The 25,083-nt window shown below is 47.1% G+C and overlaps 1 protein-coding gene across 1 annotated transcript in view; it reads right to left on the bottom strand.

Moving 5' to 3' along the window:
* LOC132354044 (calpain-8-like) overlaps positions 1-25,083 on the bottom strand; it is a 72,381-nt gene that overhangs the window by 3,993 nt on the left and 43,305 nt on the right. The window contains 9 exon segments of the mRNA XM_059905615.1: positions 6,483-6,561; positions 7,018-7,086; positions 10,355-10,419; positions 11,979-12,036; positions 14,551-14,619; positions 15,811-15,822; positions 17,895-18,140; positions 20,829-20,840; positions 24,291-24,466. Coding sequence (XP_059761598.1) covers positions 6,483-6,561; positions 7,018-7,086; positions 10,355-10,419; positions 11,979-12,036; positions 14,551-14,619; positions 15,811-15,822; positions 17,895-18,140; positions 20,829-20,840; positions 24,291-24,466 — 786 coding nt within the window.

Raw genomic sequence — 25,083 nt, 5'->3', positions numbered from 1 at the left:
AAAGCTGAACCCCGGGAGCTGTGCGAACAGAGAAGAGAAAGGCAAATTTCTCCCAGCAGACTCAGGAGCAGTGGATTAAAGCTCCACAAACAACTAGATGTACCTGCATCTGTGGAATACCTGAATAGACAACGAATCATCCCAAATTGAGGAGGTGGACTTTGGGAGCAACGATATATATATATTTTTTCCCTTCTTCTCTTTTTGTGAGTGTGTATGTGTATGCTTCTGTGTGTGATTTTGTCAGTATAGCTTTGCTTTTACCATTTGTCCTAGGGGTTCTGTCTGTTCGGTTTTTTTAGTATAGTTTTCAGCACTTGTTATCATTGGTGGATTTGTTTTTTGGTTTGGTTGTTCTTTCTTTCTTTTTTTTTAATTACTTAAAAAAAATTTTTTTTAATTATTTTTGTTTCTAATTTTAATTATTTTATTTTATCTTTTTCTTTCCTTCTTTCTTTTTTTCCCCCTTTTATTCTGAGCTGTGTGGATGACAGGCTCCTGGTGCTCCAACCAGGTGTCAGGGCTCTGCCTCTGAGGTGAGAGAGCCAACTTCAGGACATTGGTCCACCAGAGACCTCCCAGCTCCATGTAATATCCAACAGCAAAAATCTCCCAGAGATCTCCATCTCAACGTCAAGACCCAGCTCCACTCAATGACCAGCAAGCTACAGTGCAGCACACCCTATGCCAAACAACTAGCAAGACAGGAACACAACCCCACCCATTAGCAGAGAGGCTGCCTAAAATCATAATAAGGTCACAGACACCCCAAAACACACCACCAGATGTGGACCTGCCCACCAGAAAGACAAGATTCAGCCTCATCCACCAGAACACAGGCACTAGTCCCCTCCACCAGGAAGCCTACACAACCCACTGAACCAACTTTAGCCACTGGGACCAGACACCAAAAACAACAGGAACTACGAACCTGCAGCCTGCAAAAAGGAGACCCCAAACACAGTAAGTTAAGCAAAATGAGAAGACAAAGAAATACACAGCAGATGAAGGAGCAAGGTAAAAACCCACCAGACCTAACAAATGAAGAGGAAATAGGCAGTTTACCTGAAAAAGAATTCAGAATAATGACAGTAAAGATGATCCAAAATCTTGGAAATAGAATGGAGAAAATACAAGAAACGTTTGACAAGGACCTAGAAGAACTAAAGAGCAAACAAACAATCATGAACAACACAATAAATGAAATTAAAAATTCTCTAGAAGGGATCAATAGCAGAATAACTGAGGCAGAAGAACGGATAAGTGACCTGGAAGATAAAATAGTACAAATAACTACTACAGAGCAGAATAAAGAAAAAATGAAAAGAATTGAGGACAGTCTCAGAGACCTCTGGGACAATATTAAATGCACCAACATTTGAATTATAGGGGTCCTAGAAGAAGAAGAGAAAAAGAAAGGGACTGAGAAAATATTTGAAGAGGTTATAGCTGAAAACTTCCCTAATATGGAAAAGGAAATAGTTAATCAAGTCCAGTAAGCACAGAGAGTCCCATACAGGATAAATCCAAGGAGAAACATGCCAACACACATATTAATCAAACTATCAAAAATTAAATATGAAGAAAAAATATTAAAAGCAGCAAGGGAAAAACAACAAATAACATACAAGGGAATCTCCATAAGGTTAACAGCTGATCTTTCAGCAGAAACTCTGCAAGCCAGAAGGGAGTGACAGGACATATTTATAGTGATGAAAGGGAAAAACCTACAACCAAGATTACTCTACCCAGCAAGATTTCATTCAGATTCGACGGAGAAATTAAAACCTTTACAGACAAGCAAAAGCTAAAGGAATTCAGCACCACCAAACCAGCTTTACAACAAATGCTAAAGGAACTTCTGTAGGCAGGAAACACAAGAGAAGGAAAAGACCTACAATAACAAACCCAAAACAATTAAGAAAATGGTAATAGGAACATACATATCAATAATTACCTTAAATGTAAATGGATTAAATGCTCCAACCAAAAGACATAGACTGGCTGAATGGATACAAAAACAAGACCCGTATATATGCTGTCTACAGGAAACCCACTTCAGACCTAGGGACACATACAGACTGAAAGTGAGGGGTTGAAAAAAGAAAGCTGGAGTAGCAATTCTCATATCAGACAAAATAGACTTTAAAATAAAGACTATTACAAGAGACAAAGAAGGACACTACATAATGATCAAGGGATCAATCCAAGAAGAAGATATAACAATTGTAAATATTTATGCACCCAACATAGGAGCACCTCAATACATAAGGCAAATACTAACAGCCATAAAAGGGGAAATCGACAGTAACACAATCATAGTAGGGGACTTTGACACCCCACTTTCACTAATGGAGAGATCATCAAAAATGAAAATAAATAAGGAAACACAAGCTTTAAATGATACGTTAAACAGGATGGACTTAATTGATATTTATAGGACATTCCATCCAAAAACAACAGAATACACTTTCTTCTCAAGTGCTCATGGAACATTCTCCAACATAGATCATATCTTGGGTCACAAATCAAGCCCTGGTAAATTTAAGAAAATTGAAATTGTATCAAGTATCTTTTCTGACCACAATGCTATGAGACTAGATATCAATTACAGGAAAAAATCTGTAAAAAATACAAACACATGGAGGCTAAACAATACACTACTTAATAACCAAGAGATCACTGAAGAAATCAAAGAGGAAATCAAAAAATACCTAGAAACAAATGACAATGAAAACATGACGACCCAAAACCTATGGGATGCAGCAAAAGCAGTTCTAAGAGGGAAGTTTATAGCAATACAATCCTACCTTAACAAACAAGAAACATCTCAAATAAACAACCTAACCTTACACCTAAAGCAATTAGAGAAAGAAGAACAAAAAAGCCCCATAGTTAGCAGAAGGAAAGAAATCATAACGATCAGAACAGAAACAAATGAAAAATAAATGAAGGAAATGATAGCAAAGACCAATAAAACTAAAAGTTGGTTCTTTGAGAAGATAAGCAAAATTGATAAACCATTAGCCAGACTCATCAAGAAAAAAAGGGAGAAGACTCAAATTAATAGAATTAGAAATGAAAAAGGAGAAGTAACAACTGACACTGCAGAAATACAAAGGATCATGAGAGATTACTACAAGCAACTATATGCCAATAAAATGGACAACCTGGAAGAAATGAACAAATTCTTAGAAATGCACAACCTTCCAAGACTGAACCAGGAAGAAATAGAAAATATGAACAGACCAATCACAGCACTGAAATTGAGACTGTGATTAAAAATCTTCCAACAAACAAAAGCCCAGGACCAGATGGCTTCACAGGTGAATTCTCTCAAACATTTAGAGAACTGCTACCACCCATCCTTCTCAAACTCTTCCAAAATATAGCAGAGGGAGGAACACTCCCAAACTCATTCTACGAGGTCACCATCACCCTGATACCAAAACCAGACAAAGATGTCACAAAAAAAGAAAACTACAGACCAATATCACTGATGAACATAGATGCAAAAATGCTCAAGAAAATACTACCAAACAGAATCCAACAGCACATTAAAAGGATCATACACCGTGATCAAGTGGGGTTTATACCAGGAATGCAAGGATTCTTCAATATATGCAAATCAGTCAATGTGATACACCATATTAACAAATTGAAGGAGAAAAACCATATGATCATCTCAATAGATGCAGAGAAAGCTTTTGACAAAATCCAACACCCATTTATGATAAAAACCCTCCAAAAAGTTGTCAAAGAGGGAACTTACCTCAACATAATAAAGGCCATATATGACAAACCCACAGCCAACATTGTCCTCAATGGTGAAAAACTGAAACCATTCCCACTAAGATCAGGAACAAGACAAGGTTGCCCACTCTAACCACTATTATTCAACATAGTTTTGGAATTTTTAGCCACAGAAATCAGAGAATAAAAAGAAATAAAAGGAATCCAAATCGGAAAAGAAGAAGTAAAGCTGTCACTGTTTGCAGATGACATGATACTATACATAGAGAATCCTAAAGATGCTACCAGAAAACTACTAGAGCTAATCAATGAATTTGGTAAAGTTGCTGGATACAAAATTAATGCACAGAAATCGCTTGCATTCCTATACACTAATGATGAAAAATCTGAAAGTGAAATTAAGAAAACACTCCCATTTACCATTGCAACAAAAAGAATAAAATACCTAGGAATAAACCTACCTAAGGAGACAAAAGACCTGTATGCAGAAAATTATAAGACACTGATGAAAGTAATTAAAGATGATACAAATAGATGGAGAGATATACCATGTTCTTGGGTTGGAAGGACCAACATTGTGAAAATGACTATACTACCAAAAGCAATCTACAGATTCAATGCAATCCCTATCAAACTAGCAATGGCATTTTTCACATAACTAGAAAAAAAATTTCACAATTTGTATGGAAACACAAAAGACCCCGAATAGCCAAAGCAATCTTGAGAAAGAAAAACGGAGCTGGAGGAATCAGGCTCCCAGACTTCAGACTATACTACAAAGCTACAGTAAGCAAGATAGTATGGTACTGGCACAAAAACAGAAATATAGATCAATGGAACAGGATAGAAACCCCAGAGGTAAACCCATGCACATATGGTCACCTTATCTTTGATAAAGGAGGCAAGAATATACAGTGGAGAAAAGACAGCCTCTTCAATCAGTGGTGCTGGGAAAACTGGACAGCTTCATGTAAAAGAATGAAATTAGAACACTCCATAACACCATACACAAAAATAAACTCAAAAATGGATTAAAGACCTAAATGTAATGCCAGACACTATAAAACTCTTAGAGGAAAACATAGGCAGAACACTCTATGACATAAGTCACAGCAAGATCCTTTTTGACCCATCTCTTAGAGAAAGGGAAATAAAAACAAAAATCAACAAATGGAACCTAATCAAACTTAAAAACTTTTGCACAGCAGGGGAAACCATAAAAAAGACGAAAAGACAACCCTCAGAATGGGAGAAAATATTTGCAAACGAAGCAACTGACAAAGGATTAATCTCCAATATTTACAAGCAGCTCATGCAGCTCAATATCAGAAAAACAAACAACCCAATCCAAAAATGGGCAGAAGACCTAAATAGACATTTCTCCAAAGAAGATACACAGATTGCCAACAAACACATGAAAGAATGTTCAACATCATTAATCATTAGAGAAATACACATCAAAACTACAATGTGATATCATCTCACACCGGTCAGAATGGCCATCATCAAAAACTCTGCAAACAATAAATGCTGGAGAGGGTGTGGAGAAAAGGGAACCCTCATACACTGTTGGTGGGAATGTAAATTGATACAGCCACTATGGAGAACAATATGGAGGTTCCTTAAAGAACTAAAAATAGAACTACCATACGACCCAGCAATCCCACTACTGGGCATATACCCTGAGAAAACCATAGTTCAAAAAGAGTCATGTACCACAATGTTCATTGCAGTTCTATTTACAATAGCCAGGACATGGAAGCAACCTAAATGTCCATTGACAGATGAATGGATAAAGAAGATGTGGCACATATATACAATGGAATATTACTCAGCCATAAAAAGAAATGAAATTGAGTTATTTGTAGTGAGTTGGACTGACATAGAGTCTGTCATACAGAGTGAAGTATGTCAGAAAGAGAAAAACAAATACCGTATGCTAACACATATATATGGAATCTAAAAAAAAAAAAAATGGTCATGAAGAACCTAGGGGCAAGATGGTAATAAAGACGCAGACCTACTAGAGAATGGACTTGAGGACACAGGGAGGGGGAAGAGTAAGCTGGGACAAAGTGAGAGAGTGGCATGGACATATATACACTACCAAATGTAAAATAGATAGCTAGTGGGAAGCAGTCACATAGCACAGGGAGATCAGCTCGGTGCTTTGTGACCAGCTAGAAGGGTGGGATAGGGAGGCTGGGAGGGAGGGAGATGCAAGAGGGAAGAGATATGGGGATATATGTATATGTATAACTGATTCACTTTGTTATAAAGCAGAAACTAACACACCATTGTAAAGCAATTATACTTTAATAAAAATGTTAAAAATAAATAAAAGTTTTTAAAAATTAAAATAAAATAGGGGCTTCCCTGGAGGCGCAGTGGTTGAGAATCTGCCTGCCAATGCAGAGGACACGGGTTCGAGCCCTGGTCTGGGAGGATCCCACATGCCGCGGAGCAACTGGGCCCGTGAGCCACAACTACTGAGCCTGCGCATCTGGAGCCTGTGCTCCGCAACAAGACAGGCCGCGATAGTGAGAGGCCCGCGCACCGCGATGAAGAGTGGCCCCCGCTCGCCACAACTAGAGAAAGCCCTCACACAGAAACGAAGACCCAACACAGCCAAAAATAAATTAATTAATTAATTAATTTAAAAAATAAAATAAAATTAAAAAGTGAGCACATCTGGGTCTCAATACCTTGTCTACAGGATGCGTCTTCACCTGCCTTCTTGAGGGCTGTCCTCATCTCGTGGGCATCAATGGTCCCCGAGTGGTTATAATCAGTTTCCCGATAGATCTCCTAAAGCAGGAGAAAAATTCCAGGTAGAAAACAGCTTTTTGTGGCCCCTGCAGAACCATCTCCCTCCATCCCACCACTTCCTCAGAAGGCCAGGGACACCCTCAGAGAAGGCTTCACTGATTCCTCCCAAGAAGTTTCCAGAACAAAAATAAGAGCTTGGGCTGAGGGCCGGTGCTAGTCCTTTTGCCCTGTGAACAGGGGAACTTCCTGTGACAGCACTGGCACATTGACAGCACTTCCGTTGACAGCACTGGCAATCTCTCATTGCCTCCTTAGTCCTTCCTGAACAGTGTGCCCAGGTTTGGTGTTGCCTTTGACCATGATGAAGGATCTAGTCAGACCAGGGCAGGAAATATATCAGGAATGGGTGTCATGGAAGGCGAGGGGCTAGAAACAGAACAGAGGCCAGTGACAAGAGCCCAGAGTATGCACAACAGGGAGAGAGGGGTTGGTTACCAGATACTTCTGAATCTTCAACCAGAGCGTCTTGAATTCCACCAGCCCCAAGGTGTCTGTCCCATTGCTCTAAGCAGGTTAAAGGCCAACATGATCAAGCCCAGATTCTACATGCTCTATGGATTTCGTTCTCTTGTGACCTTGCACAGTGAGTGTCTTAAGACCTCAGTGAACATCCGTGTCTGTAGTAAGCAGGGCCCTGGGGGTCACGGTGGGAAAGGTTGGTGGGAGACATATTCAAATAAAGATTAAAGAGTCAAACACTCACCAAGGCCCTCCTTTGAGGTCAGGTACAGAGCTAGGAGCAAAGGGCAAGTCAGGAGCCTAACGCCCTCCATTCATTAGCATCCAGCACCCTCGTCATCCTGGGTCATTGAGGGGTTGAGCTCTATGGTCTGTTGTAAATTCCCTTCCAGATTTAAATGTCTGCCATTGATAGTTGATGTCAAAATGTTATCAGAGGGACTTCCCTGGTGGTCCAGTGGCTAAGACTCTGCGCTCCCAATGCAGGGGGCCTGGGTTCGATCCCTGGTCAGGGAACTAGATCCCACATGCCACAACTAAGAGTTCACATGCCGCGACTAAAGATCCTGCATGCCGCAACTAAAGATCCCTCATGCCGCAACGAAGACCCCACACACGGCAACGAAGATCCTGCGTGACACAACTAAGACCCGGCGCAGCCAAATAAATAAATATTAAAAAAAAAAAAATGTGGGGCTTCCCTGGTGGCGCAGTGGTTGAGAATCCGCCTGCCAATGCAAGGGACACAGGTTCGAGCCCTGGTCTGGGAAGATCCCACATGCCGCGGAGCGGCTAGGCCCGTGAGCCACAATTACTGAGCCTGCGCGTCTGGAGCCTGTGCTCCGTAACAAGAGAGGCCGCGATAGTGAGAGGCCCGCGCACCGTGATGAAGAGTGGCCCCCACTTGCCGCAACTAGAGAAAGCCCTTGCACAGAAACAAGACCCAACACAGCCATAAAATAAAAAAAAATTTTTTTTTAAATGTTATCAGAAGAGTCCTCAGGAGCACAGGATTGGAATTCTCTGCCACACGGTCTACACATGTTTGTCTGGTGCCCTGAAGGAGCTCTGAGCTTCTCAGCACTGATTCCTGGGACCCTGGGACATGGTCCCAGGAGCACAGCTGGCTCATAGGCCACTGCTCAACCCAAACAGGCCAGGGGTTGTGTGCAATTCTCTGTGTCCAGCAATATTGATTAAGCACTGGGCTCGACCTGGGGGGCTGGTTTTGAACTGTCCCTACCCTCATGTAGTTCAGTCTCTTTGAAACTCTACCCTTTTCTCAGCCATCCCAACTAATCAACAGACACCAGTGTGTTACAGCTCAGATGTTAAAATTCTGAAACAGAGCATCATTCCCACCTCCTTCAACCAGCTAAACAAAAAGTCACGTTTACACCCAAGAGTATAAACCTCACCCTTTAAGAAAGTCTGTGTCCTTATTTCCACGATCCGCGCTGAGTGTTGGATGCACCACAGCCTTCAAATCCTAATACTTCAACCAACATACCTGAGGAGAGTAGTCTACAAAGAGGGCTAACGCTCTGGTCTAGCTAGTCCCATGTGTACTTGTATCTCATTTCATCCTCACAAGCTACATATTGTTATTCCATTTTCCAGGAGAAGAAACTGAGGTTCAGAGCATTCAATAACTGTGGTGGAGCCAGAACTTGGACTCCTGTCTGTTCCAAAGCCCTTGTCCCAGAGCACCAGTGTAATCCTCAATCTCAGATGGAATTGCCTACAGACTCCCAGGCCCCATCCCAGACTTAATGAATCAGCATCTCCGGGAGTGAGACTCAGGCAACTGGACTGTTAAAACCCCATGGTTTTTAAGTGCTGACACATGCTATAGTGGACCACATGTTATATGATTCCATTTACATGAAAATATCCAGAACAGGCAAATCTATAAAGACAAAGTTGTTGTAAGGCAGAGGGTTTCAGGTTGTTGAGAGGAAAAGGTGCATGACTGCTAATATGCAGGGTCTCTTTTGGGGGTGATAAAAATGCTCTAAAATGGGTGGTGATGTTTATACAACTCTGTGAATATACTAAAAACCATTGAACTGTACCCTGTACATTGGATGTACATTGGATGGTATGTGAATTATATCTCAATAAAGCTGTTATATTTACACAAGGCTCCATGGGCAGCTCTGCTGCATATCCTGGTTCAGAACCACTGCCCCAAAGCATCCAAACCGTGGAACGGACCCTCTTGAAGAATGACTGGGTCACGGTCCTCCTGGAGCCATGAAAATGCAAATACCACTGGGAACAATGAGTGAGCGACTACAAGGTCACCCTCAAATCTAAGTCTATAGGCAGGTTTGAGAAGAATGATTCGGAAATCAAGGAACTATCTGTAGAAAAATGAATCGACGCTTAACAGTTCTTCGTGGCTCACGAATTAAACTGTGGACCATGCAGACCTCACAGAAGGACACAGGGCTGGAGAGTCCCAGCATCTGAAGCTCTGGGACCACAAGGATAGCGCTCGCTCTCCGTGGCTGACACCGCCAGCAGAGGGCAGCACACGCGTGCTGGCTAACCAGGACCCCTCTGCATGACTACTACGTAAGTACAGTTCATTCCTCCCGCCCCAAAGGTCATCAGATCTTATCACGGAAGAAGCCCTCAGAACTGAGAAGCACCCTCCTAGGCTCCAGTTTTCAAAGAAATCACCTTCACCAGCAGCGCCATGGAGAACGGTAACCTGGGCCAAGTTTCAAGTAAGTGACGTTCCACACTTCCCCACTCTGCGCTTCATTTAAACTGTTCCTTCCACCTAGGATGCCCTAACCTTCCCCATTCCTCCCCAAGTCTCTTACTCATTCTTCAATACACAGCGAGGGTTAAACTGGGTCAGAGTGACAAGCAGGTTTTATCCTGTGTGATATTTCTCAACTACTGGTGGTGGCCATGTCAGTACTGGGAGAAAAAGACAGATGGGGATAGAAAGAGCCAGGGAGAGGGAGGAGGGAGAAGCCTCGTGGGAGGAATACTGTGATGAACAGGAGGAGGGTCACAAATGCCACATAGCTGCGGTCTTTGAATGAAAGGATTTTAAACAAGTCACGTCAACACGGCACACCTCAGTTTCTTCACCTGTAAAACAGATCATCTCAAGCTTACTGAGGAGCAAAAATGAGATGACATTTTTCTTTACAGCTCAAGCAAGTACCTGCCATATGCTCAGAAAATGCTGTTTCCCTTCTCCCTCTTTCCCTTGCCTCCATCTCACTGGGAAAGGTGGAGGAGTCATGAAAATCAGGATCAGAGTAAAAATAATGTGACATTTAAAGGATACATCCATCAGGCTGATCATCTCCCTGCAAGTGTTGATGTTGAATCCATCGAATTTGACGTCTGTTCCTAAATATTTAAATAGAAAAGAGGGGAGGGAATCAGGATCATTTGAAGGCAGGGGAAATAATCTCCCTGGTAGGAAGCCACCAAGGACGCCAGCCAGAGTACGGAGCCAAATGTGAGCGCCACAAAAAGGAGAGAGCATGGCGGCGGGCTCCTGGGCAGGGCCCCCTGTGGGTGGTATAGGTGGGCACCAGCATCGGGGTTCAGTGTCTGAACCCCAGCTTTGCTACTCACAAGCCACCAGGACTTCAGCAAACTAATATCTCTGAGCTTTGGTGTCTTTCTCCGTCAATAAGAACAGTACTTGCCCCCAAAGCTAATTGGGGATAAAATGAGATAATGTAAGTGAACTTCCTAGCACAGGGCTTGGTATATGGCAAGTTCTTAATAAACCAGCTAACTTTTTATTGGCTAGGTATTGTTCTAAGCACTGTACTTCTACTCCTCAAAATAACCCCATGTGGTAGATACTTTCATCCCTATTTTATAGATAAGGAAACTGAGGCCCAGAGAGGTTAAATAATTTGCTCAAGATCACACGACCCAGGCAGAGCTGGGATTTAAACGCAGGCCACCCGTCTCCATAGCCCAAGCTTTCAACCATGACAGCCTCTCAAACACAGCCTCTCAAACGGCAGCTGTTATCCTTACTGCTAAATTGCAGGTATCTCCTGGGAGCTACAGCCATCCCTGGCCCCATACTCACCTTGCCCACACCTGAGCGCCAAGGCAGGAAGGAGCCAAAGACCCCGCAAATCCTCTCCTCTTCCCTGGGCTCTTTCTCTGCAAGGCAGGAGGGAGAGCTGGAGCAGGGCGGGGTGTCTCTGAGCCTGGGCCTGGGCTCTGAGCCCTGGGGAGCTGCTCAGCCCCGGGTGGGCTCACCCCCGACCTTGCCCCTGCATCCTGCATGCTCACCCCCTGTCCTGCTGCCATGGGTGAACATGCCCATAGCTCAACCAGGCGGAAGCCTGAACCTGGCCCATCCCTGGGCCCAGCAAGAAGCCAGCTCCGTGCCAGCTCACATGGGGCTGCGGTTCAGAGGGAAGGAGCAGGCCTTTCCTCAGCCTGGGTGCAGTTTGATCCTCTGACAGCCCCCGGGGCTTGCTAAAGTCTAAAGATGGAGAACTGTCACGATCTAGGACAGTCAGAATCCTCCACTCCACACACTTTCCCCAGGGATGCACTACAGAACAAGATCTTCAAGCTGCGCGGTTTCCCACAGTATCAAAGTTATTAATTTGGGGGGGGAAATTTCACTTACTCTCAGCCCAACTTCTTTCCTCCCAAGACTCAGGACTCTTTCCTGCAGGGCCGGTTGGCCCCAGCACCAGCCCCGCCTTCATCCCGCCCAGCACCTCTCCGCTCCAGCCTCTCCCACCTGCTGGACGCTCTACCAGCCCAGAGGGAATCAGGGCCCCGGGTCAGAGGCCAAAGGCCCCTTGTCCCCATCTGCAGTGCCCCTGGCCCAGTGCCTGCACCCATCCTTACCAACCCCCACCCCCAACCACCAGCATCTCTCTTAGGCTCCCAGACTTCCTGAAAAGCCCCAAGGAAGAATTTACATTTGGAAAACATCTCATTCAGAGCCGTCTTGAGTTCATTGACACTGATCTCAGAATCCTAGAAAGAGGAACCCAAATGCAAATCACGTCAGGCCCTGACAAGCGTTTCAAGACATTAAATTCATGTAGAGTCAGACACCAGGTCCACTGACTCTATGATTTTAAAAGGCTGTGACATCTTTAAAAAACTCCAAATCACAGTTTCTCTGGGGCCCCCATAGCCGGGTGGGAAGTGCATATTAATGGCGTGAGCGGGGCACACCTTCTGCAGAAGGCTGCACACGGTGCCTGCTGCCTTTCTCCGGGCTTGCCTAACCCAAGACCAAGACATGGCAAGAAGCAATAACAGGAGCCAGTGCTGACGGGCCACACGCCTGATGTGGAACATCCTCGAACCCTCACAACAGCTCTGCACCCATGTTAGAGTTAAGCAAACTGCGATTGCTAAACACCATATAGATTCACCACGTGATTGTCACTTCCATGTGATGTAACTCCTGGGGGTTCCCAGCCACCAGTGGCAGAAACCTAAGACTGTCTCACCCCAAAGTGCCCACGTTCCCCACTGCACCTATGGGAGTTGCTATTTCACGCATAGCCCGTCTCAAACTGGAAGTAGAGATTTAGGGGAGTAGGATTTCCCACGTGCATTTGGGATAAACACTGAGCCAGCAGGACGATTCGTCCCTTAACTCTGAGCTGGAGGGCAGACCTCGGGCAGCACGATGAATGATGCTCAGAGAAGGGACGCTGGACTGAGGTCTGGGTTCCAGTCGTGACTCCGTCCCTTACTCCCCATGTGACCTTAGCCAAGTTACGTCCTCTGGTGAGGTGTGGTCTTATCACTTGTCCCCATGGGGCCCCGCTTCTCCCCGCCTCCACCAGCCAGGCCCAGGCTATTCTACTGGAAACCAGGGAGGTGGGAGCTGCACAGGGCCGCCTTGCCTGTGAGCACAGCTGGCCTCATTCAGGCACGGCACGGTCAGTCCCAATAGTAAGACCTGGGGACCCTCTGAAAAGCCTCCAGGCCAAGAATGGGATGTTGAGATCTTGGCCTGTCCCTCACTGGGCCTTGTGTCCCAGCAAACTCCTTAACTCTCTGTGCCTGACCCTTCACCCGCAGAGCAGGGACAGTGACCGATACTGTCCCACCAGGCAGAAGAGAAAAGATAAGGTACATGAAGAACTATACAAATAGGAACTTTTACTTTGTTATCAGTCTTGATGTTCTAAATAAAATATGGTCCCTTGGCAGCTAAGGCAACAAGGTTTTGTTAGCGAAAACACTGGTCTGAGCGCCCATCTAAAACACAGATTGACTCATTTTTGCAAAGCCTTTTTTAATGGCTATCTAAAGGAATTTTGTTCCCAGGTTTTATTTTCTGCAAGGATTCTGATGTATTTTCTTCTACTCTATCCTTAAGTCTAGAAAGTGGCTCTGAGCTTCCCTGCAGGGTGGAGAGCATTGTTTTTCCCCTTCTGTTATGGACTGAATGTTCGTGTCCCCCAAAATTCATATGTTGAAATCCAATCCCCAATGTCATAGTATTAGGAGGAGAGACTTTGGGGAGGTGATTAGGTCATGAGGGTGAAGCCCTTTTGAGTGGGATGAATGCCCTTATAAAAGGGACCCCAGAGAGATCCCTCACCCTCTTTCCACCTCGTGAGGACACAGTGAGACTTCAACCGTCTGCAAGCTAGAGGAAGGCCCTCCCCCAGAATCCAGCCATGCCTGATCTCAGACTTCCAGCCGCCAGAACTGTGAGAAATAAATTTCTGTTTATTCTGCTTCATACGCTTCCCAGTCTGCGGTACATTGTTATGGCAGCCCAAGATGACGGATGCCTTCCAAGGCCCTTTGGTAAAACCTTATTATCCTTCAAAGAGCCGTGCATTCACTGTATCTATGGGGCCAGTTGTGACTCTTGCAGCCCTGAGTCTGCTCTGACTTATGGCCTCACATAAGTGAGGAATCCCAATAAGCTAAGTCAGCAGGACAGGGAGGGAAGGAGCAGGGGCCACACCAGCGTCTTCCCCTGGCCCCATGGGCCCCTGAGCGGTGCCGGCACCTGGGCCAACTTGAATTCCGCAGCCCAAGCTCCGCTGGTGTCCCTGAGGGCAGGCAGGGCGGCGGGCCGGTGAACACTAATGCCAGGCCAGGTTAACTGAGCCGCCTGCCACCTGGGCTGAGCGATTCCCCTCATCTCTGATGGATATTGATATAGGGAAGTTTTGCCTCCCCGCTTTTTATAAAGTCAGGGCTCTGATCCTCAGGGCCAATTTACACACAGAAAGGCTTTTGGCAGGACCTGGAGATTCGGATTTTCTGTTTTCTCAAAAAGCAGTCAACACAGCAAGAAAAGTGGCCTTGGTCCCAAGATTCCTCTCCCCAGCAGTGCAGGAAAGGCCTCAGGTTTAAGACAGGAAGTGGCAACAGACACAGTTGGGGGACCGGAGACCTGCGGCCTCATCATTTATACTCACGGAGATGCAAGGGGAAACACTCAGGTGAGCTGAGCTTTCCAGATCACTCTCCTGCCCGTCCGGGAGCTTGTCTATGCCCTCTACTCACCTTCCCTGCAAGCTTCTCAAACAGGCTCCTGAGCTGGCCGTCTTCTTGATCCACCTCACTGGGGTGTGGCTAAAAGGCAGGGCAATTGCAAAGTTAAGATGGGACTCGTTGAGGAGAATGAAAGACGAAGATTTAAAATTCATTCGCTCGTCATTCACTACATCTGTCGCATATCTGTCGTGTGTCGGACACTGGCTGGATGGGGGCACGTGGCAGTAAACAGGAGAGGTCCAAGGTCCTGGCCCCAGGAGCTCTCCATCCAGCAAGGTCCAGGGGTCTAGGGGCTTCCTCTCTCAGCGATGTGAGGAAGTGATCCCCACCAGCCCTGAATTTCTGATTTCAACCCTGAAATGCTTTCAGAGATCGGTGGCAACACGGACAGTAGAGAATCTCAGTCTGGGTCTGTGGGCTCCTAAGAGATTCACTGATGACCTTCAAGGGGTCTGTGAACTTCCGATATTGCATGAAAATTGGGAGTAACGTTAACATGTGTTTTCTAAGCTTTCACCAGATTCTGAAATAGCAACATGATTAAAAAGGAGTTAAAATCACAGCCTAGTGGAAACAGCAGAACTGGAAGCCAGAAGACAGGAGTTCAAACACCACACTGACCAATTACGAAACTCCATCACAGGGCTCTGACATCCATTTCCTCAAGTCCAGTGTTAAATTAACTAGGCTTGTTACATGGGGTCATTTGAGAATCAAATGAGAACTAATGTGTGTCAAAGTCCTTCGAAAATTGCTAATCATTATATGAATGACTGTCCAGAGACTTTCTGATATGACCATGGGCTCTTTGCAAAATGGAATGAAACTCCTCAACTGTCATCACCAGACAGAAAGGGAAAAGTCACACGTTTCCCAGATGTCTTGAAGAGTTTCAGAAAACCAAGTCAATTTCTTCCAAAACCATCACTCAGAAAAGTACAAAAGGCCTGATCTGGCCCAATGATACTGTACTACTAAGAGTAGCAGCAGTAGTAACAGTACTTACCTTTGTTGAGCACTTACTACCTGTCAGGTACTATACATAGACTGGTTCATTTAATACTCATGAGCACTCTATGAGATTGGTCTCATTGCTATCCACATTTCACAGGTGGAGAAACTGAGGTTTAAAAGTATTAAGTAACAGGCCAAGATCACACAGCTGGTACATGGTGGAGGCAGGATTCAAAGTCAAGCTCGTGCGCTGTTTCACCGCCCACCAGTCTGACCCCCAGAGCAGCTGCTCTCAGCATCCTACTGCAACTCAACCTCGCCAGGGCTCTGCTTCCTCGTCGATAACACGGGGGTTTTAATGCCTATCATACTGTTTACATTTATGAAGAGTAAATCCAAAGATACATATAAAGTTTTTAGAAGAAATGATAAATACTTCTCATCACACATGTATGATTTTAAAGTGGTTTTGTAGAAGCTTTATATTGTCCATGTAATAAAATATAAAAGCTTTATATTGTCCATGTAATAAAATATACGATAACCTGAATCTAGTGTGAAGTCTACAAATTCTGAACCTAGAGTAATATTCTATTATTCTGGGGGAAAATAAGTATGAACTGGAAAGAAAGGAAGAAAGGAAGGAAGGAAGGAAGGGAAGGAGGGAGCGGGGGGGAAGAAAGAGAGAGAAAGAGGGACTTCCCTGGCAGTCCAGTGATTAAGGCTTCACCTTCCAATGCAGGGGGTGGAGGTTTGATCCCTGGTCAGGGAGCTAAGATCCCACATGCCTCATGGCCAAAAAACCGAAACATAAAACAGAAGCAATATTGTAACAAATTCAATAAAGACTTTAAAAATGGTCCACATCAAAAAAAAATCTCTAAAAAAGGAAGAAATAGACTAGAGCCATACATTTCAGTAAAGATAAATCTCAGGGCTGTGGATTGATCTGGCTGCTCAGACCCACCTTCTCCAGCTCTACACCACCAGCATTAATATTCCTGCCTTCCAGGTCTAGTGTTCTTCCTCAGGGACTGGGAGGGTCCTGGCTATAGAAGTCAACTGCAGTAATAGCGAGGATTCTATTAAAGCAACTTTATGGCCTTCTTACCTAGGAATCATGCGGATATTAAAATACTGTATTTATAAAAATTACACAAGTTATACATGAAAACATGAAATATCAAAGCATAGGAAAAGTACAAGCCCCCCTTGGAAGGGGGGGGGGCGGGATGAATTGGGAGATTGCTATTGACATTTGTACACTACTATGTATAAAATAGATAATGAATGAGAACCTACTGCATAGCACAGGGAACTCTACTCAGTGCTCTGTGGTGACCTAAATGGGAAGGAAATCCAAAAAAGAGGGGTTATTTGTATGTGTATTGTTGATTCTCTTTGCTGTACAGCAGAAACTAACACAACATTGTAAAGCAACTATACTCCAATAAAAATTTATTTTTAAAAAGTGAAAGAAAAAATGGACACGGGCACAAACGGGTACATAGCAGGTACTTCACCACTATGTCATTGCACACAGGGGAGCTTTTGGATACCAGGGAGAAAGATGCTTTTAAATGATGGCATACATGGTATGGCAAATGGTACTTCAGTTCGTTCACTCTTTCAAAAAAATATTTACTGGACACCTGGCACATGTTGGGAACTGTTCTGTATCTGTGTCTGAGATGTAGTGGTGAACAAGACATGGTTCTTGCTCTCAAGGACCTTAACGTAGTGGAATTATCTGTTGCCCTGAGAAAATATACATGAAAACGCTTTGGAAATGGTAAGGCAACCTGGCAAAAACAGGTATTATTTTACTGTTGTCATATTACATGTTGACAGCATCTTTGCAACCCTTCTCTAGTGTGTTTGTTCAATTGCTTTTTTTTTCCCTCCCCCATTCCAAGAAGGCCCTTTAAATGTCCAGCTGTCCAAGTCTTGGAGATTTCTGGAGGGAGGAAGACAGAAGTTCTTGAAGGCAAGGGCAATGGCTCTTCCTGTCTCCTATAAAGTCTTAAGTCCCCTGAAGATATTACCCCTGTGGCGTGTGTGTGTGTGTGTGCGCGCGCGCGCGCGTGTGTGTGTGTGTGTGGTGTGTGTAAGGGGAAGAGGCGGTGCTCTCATCTAGATCCTCCTCTATGCGTTGCCCATCCCTGCTGCAAGGAAAACGCTCTAACCGGGCTGTTACTGGTGCCCTTTCTCTCTAGCCTTGACCTTTTTTAAGGAAAACTCCCCCATGTCCTACAGACCAATGTGTAGGGGCAGGAGCGGGACACCTAGTGAAGCACCCTTGAGATCTATAGTGTTCTACAAATTTCTCCTGGGAGGCGGGGGTGGGTCCCGCACAGCGGCAGGGCCTGCACCTGCGCGGAGCCGGGTCCCTCTGTCACCCCCGCCACCCCGGAGGGAAAGGACACGCCCAGGGCCTTGGCCTTCTTCTCCGAGAACACTCTCCTCAGGCAGAAGTCGCCGTCCTTGAAGGGCCCGAAAGTGGACGGCACCACCGCGTACTCCCCGGGGGGCAGCTGCACACGTGCCGAGACCTCGCGCAGGTTGACGTAGGTGCTGGAGTGGGCGGAGGGCTGGTGGCCCAGGAAGAAGTCCCGGCCCAGGTGCTCATCCGTGTGGCTCTCCAGCTGTGCAAAGCAACAGTCAGGGTCAATGTCTTGTGAAATCCTGGAAGATGAAGGCCCCAGAGTTGGGTTTTATCGCACTAATTTAGGGACAGTTGATTTTTAACCCTGGGCTGAGAATCAGGAAGCCTTGGATTCTGTCGTGAACTCACCGTGTGTCCATCATCAAGTGTATTCAGAGCACCTTCTGGGGGCCCAGCCCAGGTTGAGGCACTGACCTTGACTACGCCATTGACCTTGGCCACGCCATTGACCTTGGCCAGACCCCTTGCCCTCTTCCCGCTTAAATGAAGGATTGGACAGCAGGTGTGCTCAGTGTGTGTGCTCAGCTTCTCTCTGGATATTTGTCCTCATGAATCATCCCTCATTGAATCCAACAGACTCTCACTCTGCAGCTGTACCTGGTGGGGGGTGGCGCTGAGCTCCCCAGTACAGGCCTGTGGCTTAAATCCTGGTTCCCAAGCAACAGCAGCCAGAAGGGCCTGCTAACCTTGGCCTGGCTTGGAAAATTGCTCTGCAAGGTAACCAGGGTGATCAGATTTGGGGGAGGGGGGCGGGGCAGGGAGGCAGACAGAGGGGGTGGCCACCCCGAGGGAGGCCTGGCTCTCCTGGGAGGGGGAAGATGCTCCCCAAGACCCATCTGTTTGTTGGAGGGAGAAGGAGGTTGTGGTCGTATGCCACGGGCTAATTAGTGCCTACAGAGTGCTTTGAAAACACTGTTGCCGGTGTTATTACTGCTGTAATTAAGCCTCCTCATTGCACTGTATCTTCATGACCAGTCTTCATCAAGATGCCTGTGACAGAGCGCAGGTGCTGGTAAGCTGCAAGGGCTGTGACTTCTGTGTGACCCAGAGCTGGACTGCCCACCCCAGGGTAGACGGGGTCTATTCGTGGTCACCCGACCCTCTTTGGATCACAGGTCCACTAAGCAGGGGAGGAAGGCAGGGCCACCTGCGTCCACTGCCCTGGTCAGGACTCCACGGGACCCCCCAGGCTGCCCCTGCTGACCTGGGCACTAGAGCAGCCACAGCCTTGGGATCCCCCCCACCAGAAGTTTTCTACTCTGGGCAGAATGCTGGGGGCGTGGCCAGCAAGGCCTTGGCTGAGTCCAAGTGTTAAGGGGCTAAATGTCATTCTTGCCCTCCCTGATGATTGTGAGGGGAGGAAACAGGCGACCAGCAGGGGAGAAGGAGAAGTGTGGAGTGGGAGGTGGGGAGGGAACGGGGCAAACTGAGTTCTAGCAGGAACCCAGGGGCGGGACAGATTGCAGAAGCCTCACCTGGGAGGCCAGAGTGAGAGGTGGAGAGCACGGAGGCAGGAGCTGGGGTCCCTCTGTCCTACTGGGGGCTCCACACAGGCATGTGCCACCAGGGCCCTGGCCCTCGCACCTCCCCGTGGCCTGGCCCAGCCACGAGTGTGTGGGCCCAGGGTCAGCGTGAGCACCCCTGGGGGGCTTGTTGAAAGTGCAAGTCCTCGGGCCCCAAGCCAGACCTGCGGAATCAGAGACTCTGGGGCTGGGGCCCAGCAGCCTGTGCTTTCACGAGCCCCCAGGCCTTGGAACCGCTGACCAAAGGCACTTGCAGAGCACAGGCTCCACAGCGACGCGCGGAGAGCACCGGGAGATGCTCCTGCAGCCTCCACTGTGTGTGCAGAGGACCTCGCCCGCATAAACGGGCCGCTTCTGACGGGATCCACCATCCATCAGACTGAATGCACGTTTGAATTTAATTACTTTCGGGTAGTGAAGAGGGGCATGCTCTAAATCATCCCTGCCCTCTTGTCTGTTGCCTCCATAACCAAAGATATGCATTTGGGAGCCATCAGGCAGGGTAGACCAGTGATCGGCAGCCTTGGAAGAAGGCATAGGCTGGAACCTGTGAACCTGGGCCTCATTGGCACGTGCTACCAGGTGGCCGAGGTTGAGAACCCAGGGGAGCAGGGATTAGCACAGCAGGGCAAACGTACCCCTACATAATTAGAGTAGTAGACTCCGGCTGGGGTAGCCCCAGACAGAACAAGTGGTTCCTAACCTTGGCTGCACACTGGAATCACCCCAGAGATGCTGCCATAATTGGTGTGGGCGTGGAGATGTCTAAGACCTCCCAGGTGTCCCTAGCGTGCAGCCGACGAGAGGCTCGCTGGGCTGGGACGAGTTGGGGCCTGACTGTGTGCCAGCTGCATGGATGAGGCAGTCTCACAGCACACCCCGCCAGCCCCTGCCCACGAGGCCGCCGGGATAGCTGGGTGAGGCCTGGGACCGCAGCAGGAAACCGCAGATGAAAGTACGACCCTGATGACATGTCTCTCTAACCCAGCTGTAAATCACTGAGGAGGCGCAGGAAAAGCTGGGAGCCAAAAAGATAAAGTTGGTGCTTCCTTTTCTTATCAGATATCAGGGCCTTTATTTCTGTCGGCTAGATAAACAGGAGCCTAAGTGAGCTACAGTCATCTTGTTTGGATCAGACCACCAGGCACACAAGGGGCAAAGGTCACCACTGTCCCCTTCCTGGCGGGTGGGACCCAAGTGTCTTTACCAGCTCTCTCAGGGTTAGCAGCTCACCGGATCCTGTGGGAGTTGGTTTGTGGGAGAACCGGCTTCCATCAAAGGAAGCACATGCCACTGGGTGCCCATCACGAAGGCAGCCCAGCTGTTCCTTACCAAGGGGGACATCTCCATCAGTGTTCACATACCTCTTTGGGGACCTACAGGGCAGGAGAAAAGAGCATGTCACCTGAGGGTGCCGTGGGCCTCCCTTTGTGCCCTTGTGTCCCTCCCCACATCTGGCCCACAGACTGTGCAGTCCTGGGCCACTGGGAGGAATTCTGTGCTAAAGTGAGTCATCAGCATTTCTGAAACTGGAAAGTCACTGGTGAATTTTCAAGGCCATCTGTAGACTACTGAGCCCTAGAAATCCAAAAGGAAAAAAAAGGTTCTACTTTATTTTCATATTGTATAATCTACCAGGATCCCAAATGTTTGAGGAGTACTAACCTTGGGGTTTAAATGAGAACTAACATCTTACAGACCTGCAGACCTGGCCTCCAGATCAAGGGCTTGGCCAGAAAGGGGTCTCACTCAACTCGAGACATAATTTAATCACCATTGGCTACAGGGATTGGTCCAGGAATAGGCACATGACCCAAGCTGAGTCCATCACAGACTTCTCTAGTATTTTCGAATTGGAACTAAGGGAAGGGGCCCCCTTGTTTTATGTGGGTGATATTAGAGAGACTGTGCAGAAAGCCAGACCAGGAAGATGGCATTGACACCAGAGGGGAGATGTGAAGAGAAAGGGTCCTGAGAGCAGGCACGTCCCGTCCTAAGTATCCCTGTCCTTCCCTGGGTTTGGTGACATGAGCTGGTGAATTCCTTTTTCACTAGTCTAGGTAGAGTTAGGTCCTATTATTTGCAAATGGAAATGGTGATGCCCACAGGAGATACCAGATGCAGAGTGGGAGCCCTCCCATGCCAAAGAAGACTCCGAAGAGGGTTCAATCCCCCCTTGTCCTTTTCCTACATTTGCCCCCTCCCAAGCAGGCTCTTTTGACCAGAAGAGCAGGAAGGGCATTGTTTGTGGCTTAGGTCTGTGGGCAACTGCCAACTCTGAGGGAAAAAAATTAGGGAAAATTTGGATCAGCTGGCATCCTCACTCTGGCACCCCCGTTTATAATTGGCAGCAGAGGTAGAAAAGTCTGCAGTCACTGTCACTCCTCTAAGTTTGCATCTAAAGCTAAAATCCCCCATGCAGAGGCCCCAGCTGTCTGGGAGAGCAGAGGTCCTGGGGGATCGGCCTCCCAACCGCCTTCACCCCCTCAGCAGGGACTCTCAACCACTTCAGCTGTCTTTGCATTCACCCCGCCCACCGCCGCAGGCAATATGCCCTGAATCCACTGCCAAGAGTCCCCAGGCAGGAACTGAGCCAGCAAGCCAGGCTTCAGGTGGCACAAGTCCCCAGCCGCAGCATCCAGGCCGGAGAGCCCGCCAGCCTCGCCCACTGACGGATGGAAAGGGACAGTCACCTTTGAAATGCAAGATCCTGAATGCAAATGACAGGCCTGTGTGGCAGGAGCCTGTTGTCTCAGCAGGAAGATAACAGGGGAGAGAGAGGAGGCCAGACAAGCAGGGCTTTTCTTTGGGGGTTTCTGGCTGTTCCTCAATCAGTGTCAGTTTTCCCACCTCAGACCAGACTCCAGTTTGCAGACAGTTAAAGCCAGAAGAGGCAGTTCCAGGGGTCAGAGAATGGTATCCTTTGCAATCCCTGCATGCCCTCTCTCCAACACCAGGTACTTTCTACAAGCCCAGGCACTGCCTCTACCCTCAGACACTCCCTACAGGGCTGTACACCTTCCTCACCCTAACGTTAAAGTGGCTGTGTTCACAGATGTCATGCTCCAATTTATATGCCTCTGGCTATAAGAAGAAGGTCCACGGATCACATCCATGGGGTTATTTTATAAGCAGCTGTAAACTAATGTCTGAAAAATTGACATGCCGTATATATTATTTACGAGAGCAAACGCCATGCCCACAAAGCTATTTCCGTGTGTTAGCTCACGTCCCTTTGAAAGAATGCTTTGTTGATCTGGTTATAGAAGGTAGAGCTGGTGGATGAAGAGCTGGTGGCCACAGTCCCCATTCAGCCCACCCTTTGGCCATGCCCGCCTCCTGCCTGCTCTCCCAAACTGTCACTTCCTCTCCAGCTGTCAAGAAGCACAGGGTGTCCCCTATGGCTGGAATGTTCTCCCTCGTCCACCTTTGAAATCCAGCTCATTTTTTGACGCCCTGATCAAATTCTCCTCATCCACGAAGCTATCCCTCTCTGAGGAGACCTCAGCTCACCGTGTTGGTCCCCGTCATAGCAGATCTGACCTGCCCTGTAGTTAGTGAAGTGTGTGTGGTTTTCCCCTCTAGATTGTGAGCGCCCTGAGGGCGATAACCTTGTGCTATTCCTCTGGATCTCAGCTTTCAGCACGGCACCTGGCACGTGGCAGGTGCGCCCTAAAGAAGTGTTTAATTGATATGCATAGGATAAGCGTTTTCTTGGTTTTTTATCCCTATAAGCAAAAAATCTGTTTTGGTGCTACTTACATTCTAGGTGGGGATGGAAGTGATAAGCTGGAGTAGAACTGGAGCTTATTTATTTGAAATACTTTTCTCCAGCCATCAAACAGCGATTATTTTCCAACTCCCATTCCTCCAACACAAAATACACACACATACACACACACACACACACTAAACTCTAAAGCCCTAAGTTCCAAAATAAGAGAAAGAAAGGGGCTGGAGTTCACATGAGCTTCACAATTGCACTTTTCCTTACTGGTTTCTTATTACACTACTTCTTTTTCATGCACTTATGTATACTGAGATGTTGGGCTTCCAGCCAGCTCTTGGTTTTTCTGATTAGAATTGTATTTTCCCCAAGAAATTCACTTTTAACAAAATTCTATAAAAGCAACCACCATGAATCCCTCTGGAATTCGTTATAAAAAGTCTTTGCCTATGTAAAATAAGTGGATTCCAGTTTGATCCTGGCTAGGCTTGTCAGGACCCAGAGGTCTTGCTTTAACCTACTTGTTAGGCTGTGAAATCTATAGAGGGGTGGTTACAGGGCAAACTGGGGTATTGAGCCACGCAGTACAGCCTGAGCCCAGAACCAGCTGTGACCTTCAATCCAGAGACACCAGAACTGAAAATGACCTGGGGATCCTTTCACCCCAGCCCATGCCTCGTGTGTCCCAACAAGTGTTTCAAGGTTGCCCAGGGAGAAAGAGGGTTTGTCTTTGGCTCCCTTCCCCCACTCTGTGATGTCCTCATACTCCTTGTGTCACCTTCTTGGCTCCTGTCCCCTGAGAAGCCTATACCTGGAGAGAGTCTAATAAGTGTAGTTACACTGAACCCTCAATGACAGACAAAGCTTAATGAATTACATGTCTCAGTGTTAACAGTGGAGGTTTAAGCCAGAGGAATGAATCTCTAATTGTGGAATTCAGGCCTCAGTAAGGCCACTGGGGGAGGCATTTTGGGGAGCAAGGAAAATGCTTGATTAGGAACATCCAAACAATAAGAAAGATTCGCTTCAATTGCTGGCCAGAATATTCTGACCAAAGACATCAGGCGTGCCGTGACGGCTGACCCCAGCTCCAGAGTACCTTGTAGACAGCATGGCCGATGCTGAGCATGCCCTGTCCCATCCTCTTCTGTCGCCTGCGATTCTTCTGCATCAGCCCCAGCAGCACCGTGCAGCAGGGTTCACCAGTGCTCTCCTCCTGGTGGTCGTCCACCTCGTCCAAACAGATTTTGAACTGGGAATTGGTCCAGTAAGTGGCTAGAAGTCACTCAGGAGATGGTGGTTCCCCCCAGGGGGGGTGAAGAGATCGGGAAGAATAGAATGAAAGGGAGGAATTTTGATCATCCCAAGGAAAGCATAACTCTGGCCAAACTGTGCCGGGTAAGCAGGCCTTGGCAAGTTTGCTTTACAAGGTGGTCAGCATTTCCTCCTATCTCCCTACCCCACCCACACACCAGCACACACACCCCACAGCATGTGGAAACTTTACACTTGTCCATTTGATCAACCAGGGCCCAGATATACTTGACGGGATATTCAAGGTCCCATGGTCCCAGGGCTACACTGGGTCCCCCCGGGAAGGAAACTCCAAGTCTTCTGGGGAAATGATTAACATCTCCCTGTTCTCAGCCTGTGAAGAACTGGCCTGTGAAGATGAACCCATCTCCTGGAGGAAGGAGGTCTCTGGGGGTAAAAGCAGGTCCCTGGGACAGATGAGGACAAAGTCCAGCAGAGACTAGCTACCAAGGAGGCCTCTCCTGACAGACTATAAAAGGATGACCACTCTTGCCCCCCGGGGAAGCCTGTCTGACGGGCCCCTGCTTCAGATCACAGCCCGAAACAGCCATGATTGCTGATCCTCTGTCCATTGATCC

The sequence above is a fragment of the Balaenoptera ricei genome, chromosome 1 (genome assembly GCF_028023285.1).
Source record: "Balaenoptera ricei isolate mBalRic1 chromosome 1, mBalRic1.hap2, whole genome shotgun sequence".
Taxonomy (NCBI): domain Eukaryota; kingdom Metazoa; phylum Chordata; class Mammalia; order Artiodactyla; family Balaenopteridae; genus Balaenoptera; species Balaenoptera ricei.
Note: the sequence above shows the minus strand (reverse complement) of the source record. Positions and strands in the feature narration are given on the sequence as shown.